Source organism: Pseudochaenichthys georgianus, chromosome 7 (genome assembly GCF_902827115.2).
Source record: "Pseudochaenichthys georgianus chromosome 7, fPseGeo1.2, whole genome shotgun sequence".
Lineage (NCBI taxonomy): Eukaryota > Metazoa > Chordata > Actinopteri > Perciformes > Channichthyidae > Pseudochaenichthys > Pseudochaenichthys georgianus.
The window spans coordinates 11,477,731-11,485,816 of NC_047509.1; the positions used below are offsets into that span (position 1 = coordinate 11,477,731).

Genomic DNA, 8,086 nt, shown 5'->3' on the forward strand with positions numbered 1-8,086 from the left:
CACATGTACCCTTCACCAAAGAGCCCCTCAAACAAACTCATATTCAGTCCAGGAAGCACTCCTACCCAAACTGATTACCATGTGGGAGGACCATTTCCTCCTCTATCTATGTGTTGGAGTAGTTCATTTACCTGTTGGGGTTCTGGTACATGTCCCAGCCCTCTCCCTTGCAGCCGGTTCACTCATTTATCCCCGTGGACAGTATTTAGAAGTAGTGACGAGGGGTTTGTAGAGGCCGCGCTGCAGAGTCGCAGGGTGGGTCTGACTGGATGAGGTCAACCAGGCGCTTTAAGAAGCTCCAGATGTTTGTGCCAGGGCCGGTGATCAGAGACCGAGGTTAATGAGAAGTCCAGACTCTGCTGCCAGGCCTATCTCCACAGCTCCTGCTGGGACTACAGGAAAAATCAAAACACATACAGAAGATTGTATAAAAGCCAATGCATAAAACAATATGTCATGGTGTTGTGGCTTAACATAAGCCGTGAGTAGATCAGCAGATGATTAAAATCTAACCCTAACCCTGTGGAGGCTAATACTAGTTTTTAGGCAATACAGTTAATTGATTCATCACGAAAATAATTTTCAAATGAATCAATAATGAAAATAATCTTTAGTTGTAGCATTAAGGTCACTTTTAACCAGATGTGACAGGATATAAAAGACATGAGTGTTAGCTAAATTCACATGAATCCCATTTCCTGCATAACCGGACGCACTTGAAATATCGTCTCATAAAAAATAGACAGATTCATGGGAGAAAGACAAGCTACTGCCGACACTACGGGGAGGAAAGGACCCAAAATAGCTAGAATGTTGTTGTTTTTTTAGTCGAACCAGAACTTGCTAGATTTGACCCCAGTACAAAAACAAACCCTCTGGTATACACACAAAATACACATTACTCTCGAGCCAGTTGGGCTGAAGATGAAGAGTGACTTTTTCAAGCTCTGTTTACAATAACAATAGATTATAAAAGGCAAGTAATAAATACAGATAAATGCCACCGGACAACAGGACACTGTCAAGACAAATATCCAGACAGTATCAGGAAACACAGCATGACAGGATCTGTGTGCCCTGCAGCGTTAAAACAAAAGTTGTTTAGAAATTATTAGAACATAAAGTTACTTCCTTTTTAGTTTAAATGCATCACATATGAGATACGTGTAATTGTATCCATGCTGTTGCTGAATGAAATATATATATTAAGACACTGGGCATCACTGTCATTTGGATATGACACAGATAGTGTAGATGGTTTATATATACAATGTTCATCTTCAGTTTTTGTAAAAAAGCGTGTTATCAATGTATGTAGTTGGATATACTTATGGTCGTTGCTGGTTATCTCTTGCCTAGAGTTGTAACTTTAAATGTATGACATTCATTTTGTAAGAGTAGAGTATGGACTAAGCTGATAGTGCCTTGAAAAAGCCTGTACTACGAAGCCGGATTTTCGCTTAGCGGGCTAACTTCAGGGAAAACTCGGGGTTTCCGGTCCTACGGCGCTTGTTCTCTTTTTAGCGGGCTAGATCTCCATGGTAACTTATGCTGAGCGGCTAACTCAAACATATCCAGGTTATGTTGAACCGGCTTCGTAGTACAGGCCTCTGATGAGACTAATCTTAATGTAATAGTTATTTGGTGTTACTATCATTAGTTACATATATTCAGTCATGGTAGGCAACAGACTTTGTTTTTAGAGCCACACCAACGCCTGGTTTCATGCAAAAAAATGAAAATGTTACCTAACAAGAGAATGATACCACGTCGAGTTATACAGAGTGCAAAGTTGGGGAAAGGAGAGCAATGGTATCAGATTGGGAAACTGTAATGACATGGGCAGATTATGAGATAATGTGCCCCCGGGGACAGAGAGGCACAAGGCCCCCTCGCTGCTTCTACATAGGAGCAATAAAAACCCAATCTGTATAGTTGTTTAGCCTTGTGTTCTTGTTGTTGTTGATGTTGTTGTTGTGTGCCACTTGGTAGCAGGGGCGAAAATGGCCATCTGTGAGTTCTGGAGAATTACAGAACAGCCAGTAGTCAAGGCTGATGGCCGGCATGCATATGGTGTGTGTCTTTGTAGTATTTTGCAGCTGTACTCTATATTTATCCTTCTTGTGTTTCTTTCTCATGACTTTCTTTTTGGTGGTACTTTTCTGTAAAAATGTTATACTGTGGGTGAAGACCAAGGGATGAGCAGTAGGACCGTTCAGTAATGCCTACAATTATTACAGTAAGCTAAACTGCTCTGAGTTATTGTTTCTCTGTGAAAAAATCAAATGGTGCATCCCACTTTTTGAGGCTGCATTGTTGTTTTGATAATAGTCCTGACAGAACATATCTAAAACTTTCCCCTTTAGGTCTCTATCAGCTGAAAGTGGGCTTTTCTTTGAAATTCAATTGTAGCTTAATGCTGACCTGGTTACATATACAGTATGTTGTATGTAATGTACCTCTAGTATGTATCTCCAATGTTACTATAACTAGCCTACAGCACTTTATAATAGATAATATAAAAGTACAGTATTGCTCTCTTTTTCGTCCTGGTTTAATTAAACGTCCACATATGCCTCAGCAACGGCTACCAGCTGATCTTACCAGGCCTGCTGACACTCTGAGCTCCACACTGTGCAGAGAGACACTCAAACGCAACACAGCCGCCGCCTCCCAGACCGGCATTTTCACCGGAGAGGCATGCTGTGTTGTTGAAGTAAAAATAGCATTTCCTCGCTATAGCTTGCCTTCTCTGGCACGTATCCGTCCACGCTGCTTCCCTCCTCCCTAGCAGCGGATCGTCAAGATTCAAGGAGAACCAGACCCCCCTCTCTCTCTCACACACACACACACACACACACACACACACACACACACACACACACACACACACACCTCCCCTCTTCTCTTCTGTCATCTCCTCTCCTCCCACCTCCACGGCTGCGTCCCTCACTCCCCTGCACAAGGTCGACCAGCCTGTGCCCATTTGCAAACGTCGCGGTGTTGCCAGCCGCTTGGTGTGTGTGTGTGTGTGTGTGTGTGTGTGTGTGTGTGTGTGTGTGTGTGTGTGTGTGTGTGTGTGTGTGTGTGTGTGTGTGTGTGTGTGTGTGCGCGCGCGCGCGCGCGTGTGTGTGTGTGTGTGTGTGTGTGTGTGTGTGTGTGTGTGTGTGTGTGTGTGTGTGTGTGTGTGTGTGTGTGTGTGTGTGTGTGTGTGTGTGTGTGTGTGTGTGTGTGTGTGTTTGTACGGTGCCTGGCTGTTCTCTTCAGTTTCCCCCCACAAACGCTAGGAGAGGATAGGGGAGGGGAAGCGGAGAAGGGAAGGCGGGGGTGACTGACTATTCATAGGGGACACTTTTAACCGGACAGCGGCAACACTGGCGTTACAGTCACAAACCGCGAGCATAAAGTCATTCATTGTGGGCTTGTTTCAGAAAGACATTTTCTCTCTCTCTCTCTCTCTCTCTCTCTCTCTCTCTCTCTCTCTCTCTCTCTCTCTCTCTCTCGCTCTCTCTCTCTCTCTCTCTCTCTCTCTCTCTGTATGGCTCAGTTGTCACCCAGATGACACAGATGCTGTAATAGATTCACCAATTTGTGGAAATCAAAAGGTTTGCAACGCGTTGATTTGACTAGTTTAATACATTTGGATCATGTTCTGATTATAGGCTATGTGTGCGATCCGGTGGAGAAATGCCATGCACAGGCAGGCCGTGTGTGAGAGGGCCCGCATTCAAACAGCGTAGGCTTCGTGTTACATAACACCGTGGCCTATGTGACAACCATAGCGGGGACCATAACACCATTCAGTTCTGTCCGGTAGTCCACGTTAAGACACATACACGCCTCTGCAGCGATTTGTGTTTGTGGGAAATGTCCTTCAGCGAAACGCAATATCTCCCAAGATAAGTGTATTAACAAACGTTATAGCGTTGGGTAAATAAACTGATATAAACACGTTATTGCTGCCGCAAATTCCTCAGCATCAGTCTGTTGATGGAAGAATATAGCGGTGAATAATACTCTAAAAGCCCCTCATTTACAAACCATGTGTGTTCGTATTGGTAGGTTATACATGGGGGTGTTTAAGTTTAAAGTTGTGTTGTGAAAAATATTCTGCAGATGCGAGCCTCTGCATGCAGCCTCTTATTAACGCCCCTCAGGACTGTCAGCTGTAATAAGAAACATAATGATGCAGCTCATCCCTTTTCCCTCCACACACAGATATGTTGTTATTGGCCGCCAGTGCAAAAACATGTACTGACCGTGTATCCTCTGCCACTAGCAGCACCAGCACCAGTGTGAAGCCGAGGGCCTTGCAGCAACTGTTGCCAGCTATGTCATTCACTCCGGCCGACATGGTGTATTGACAGAGAAGTGGCAGCGGTGCAACAGCGTTTGAGACGTGTGTGTGACAGGACAACATATATAATATATGTCGGCCTGCAGTGTGCAGCAGTTACAGAGAGAAAGACTGACTCACCGTGATCATCTTCTGTTTCTGTTCCCCGACAGGACCGCAGCAGACAATCCGTCTCGGTGTGGGTAGGAGCAGACAGCCGGGTGGAGGACCATTTGTAGCGGATAGCTGTCCAAGGATGGTCCGGTGAAATTGGTCACCCTGCCTGTGTGGATCTCCTCCTGTCGTCTTCTCGCTCCACTCCCTTTCCTCTCCTCCCCCTGACCCTCTCGGCTCCAAGCACCACTGTCAAGACGGGGGGAATACAAACATCACACTTCCGGTTATGGTTTTTCAAATTTAAAGCACTTAGCCTACAGTGGTGGCGGAAGTAGCCTACCATAAATTGGTAGCAGGACACTTTATACAGTCAATGGCAGGACCTTTATAGGCTAACTGTTAATAAAAACAAGTAAGGGCAACACAAGTGAGTGCATTTAAAAAATAATTATGTATTTAAAAAAATCGTGGTATTTTTTACACCATTCAGCCTCATCAATTATCCTGTATACATTTTGCAAATATATATAAATAAGCAAAAACTTTCAAATAAGAGAAATAAAATGAAGATATATTTATAAAATAAAATTGCTGAATGAATATAGGCTGTCCAATTAGCTCAAAGTATTATTTCAAATCTATTTGTAGTGGATATCAATACTTAAAACATGTGACATTAAGGTAAAACTTAATATTTTGTAATAATCATATGAAAAAAGGATAACATGACAGGCATGACTCCTCTCTCTTTAGGATAATGGCAGGTCATATGATAAGATACGATAATACTTTATTGGTCAGATCAAGTCTGAAATTTGATTTGCATCACAGCAGCTCCATGTGGAACATCAACATTAACATAACATAACTGTTCTGAATAAAAGAAAATAACATTTGAAAAAAGGAAAAAAACACAACGTAATAAAACATTAACTTTACAGAAAAAGCTGGGCAATTAAGTGAAATTACTTTTAAAACATCCTGTTTAGTAAAACGAGCACACTTTTTTACAAAGTAGGCCTAGGCTACCTCCGAAATCCAAAAACCGCGAGGACATGGTTTCAAGGATGACACATTTCCTCAGGAAAAATTATAAGTTGACAGTCCATTGAACCTTCTGGTTTTTGCCTTCATACAAAATACATAATTGGCTTCCAGCTAAATTGAATGATTGGTGACCTAGTCAAATTCCTCGTAGCCTACGGGTGAACCTACCTGGTAAACCCGTTTCTGATTCTGATAGTCAAAATAATCCTCATCCTTTAAGAAATATTAATGTTTAACTCATTCTTGTGAAAGCAGGACCTCTTCTCAGTATGTTATTAACCCTTTGGATAAACTTGTTTAGTGTGCAATGCATGTTGTTCTGGTCATCGAAAATCAGCACTAATTTGTAAGCTTTTATTTTGAATTGAAATTGCAGTCAGTCCCGGTGTCGTGCTGTTTAACTCCGGCTGGTTTGGCTCTCCTGAGCCCAGGCTGCTCTCACTCCTCTTTCAGTGACTCGGCACTCCCTCTAGAGGAGAAGCCGTGTCTGCAGCAAGTCAACCAACAGCTGAGAGCTCCAACATGACAGCCAGAAGTCACAAATACATGTATAATAATAATAATAATAATAATAATAATAATAATAATAATAATAATAATAATAATAATAATAATAATAATAATAATAATAATAATAATAATAAATTATGAATATTATTATTATATAATTCAGTTATATAAATAAAATATATTATTACTTGTTTTATTTATGTAGCACTTTCTTGTTTAGCTGGAAGTGCTTTCCTGATTCAAATATTTACAACATTAAAAAATGTAAATGATACAAATCTGAAACCCACATAAGCCCTGCCCCCTGTACAACGTACAACTTTTGGTAAAAGAGATAAACAAAAAATAATAATAATGTGGAATTTAAGAGAATACCTGGTTATAGATAAACAGATAAGGATATAATCATAAAAAGGCTATATTTAGTAAAAGGTGACAGGCCCTCTCAAGCACTTAATGTTTTAAACTAACACAAATAAACTCGAAAGCAAAACTTGCAAAAATAGATAGTATTGTAATAAGTTAACTATTGGGTTGAGGAATATCACAAATGTGTGAGTTTGAGAGGGACAGGGCATGGTGAGACAGCCTCCACTGACGACTCTGGGCTGGGCCATTGACGGGTCTGAAAAACAGGTGCAACAGGTGGGGCAATTCTAGAAGATGGCACAAAGGTAACCTCTAGTCTAAATCATTCCCCACATCTTCAATTTGTTAAGCAATTCAGAAAAAGAAGAAATCAGCTAACATGTATAATGCGAGACTGAATCAACAAAACAGAGAGGCAATTCGGTCTGATTACATAGGAGAGAACCTTTCTGCCACTAAAGGGATAGTTCAGATGTTTTGATGTGGGTTGTAAGAGGTTCTCCTATAGATAACAGAGAGAAGTACCAGCATGGCAGTAATGCTGAGACTCTAGTTCACTACATGTATAAACTCATAATCTGCTGGTTTCACATGCGGTAGCTGACTTTAACTATGTTCTACACCAGTTGTATAGGTCGTGCCTTGTAGAGTAATACTGCCTGAGTCTAAATAACTCAACACAGGTGTAGTTAAATGCTTTGTCCAACTGAACAGGCAAGATCAGGCAAACTACTCATAAATCTGCCAGCAGAAGGAACATCAGCAACAGGTATGCTTGAAAGAGAAAGACAAATGCTTTGGCAGCAAAGTGTCAAAAACAACCTGGCAAATGGATATGAAGGTAAACTCAGTGACGATAAGTGGTGGACGAAATATTCAGATTCTTTACTTAGGAATGTACTTTAAGTATTAGGAGTAAAAGTAATCATATCAGAAAAAACTAAAATAATATTGAAATATTTAAGATTTAAGCTGGAACTTAAATACTTTTGAAGTAAAGACTGTGTTCAGCAGCTAACAGATATGGAAAGCCAACTAGCATTGTCAAAACTACAACAAAAAGCAACAACAATTCTAGTTGACGTTTATTTTATAGGTTTAGAAATTTAAACCAGATATGTAGTTTAAAGAGCCGTTAGTTAGCTTACACTGTATCATTTGGGGTCGTGTTTCCTAGCTAACAGACAAATAAATAACACCATTTTAAAGTTGTTTTTTCCACTTGATATACAGCCTAACTTACAGTCTGCTGTTATAATGGGCTCAAGATTAATCAGTATATTTTGGTCGCTAAAGGCAACAAGTTAATGATCATATTATAGCCTTAAAAGTTGTTATACTAACATGTTAGCTCAATTGTTACTCACGTCCATGTAGCTTCATTTCCACGCTGTTTCTGGTGAATGTTGTTATGGCCAAAATTGTAATAATATTATTTAAGCTATTTTGTTGCTGTCCTTCTGTAATAAAAAATAAGACTCAATGCAGGATAAACAAGTTTCTAAAAAGCTCTTACAGGTGTTTGTATGTTGACTGACAGTGAAGCAGTGTGCAGCTTGATTGACAGCTCCATCACTCTGCTGTCACTTTAGTTGCACCTGCTACCAGAGGTGGAAGAAGTACTCTGATTATTTATTGAAATTATTCATTTGCTCATCACTTCACTGATTAAATTGGGGGTCTATTTGAATTGCTTTATACACGACT

General features: G+C 40.6%; 1 protein-coding gene across 1 annotated transcript in view; it reads right to left on the bottom strand.

Annotated features, from left to right (window-relative positions):
* Positions 1-4,699, bottom strand: part of adcy6a (adenylate cyclase 6a) — an 80,414-nt gene extending 75,715 nt beyond the window's left edge. Inside the window, exons 1-2 of the mRNA XM_034086358.2 lie at positions 4,478-4,699; positions 132-392 (exon numbers count right to left, since the gene is read on the bottom strand). Coding sequence (XP_033942249.1) covers positions 132-151 — 20 coding nt within the window. The 5' untranslated portion in view covers positions 152-392; positions 4,478-4,699. The remainder of the gene's footprint in view (positions 1-131; positions 393-4,477) is intronic.
* Positions 4,700-8,086: the final 3,387 nt, after the last annotated feature.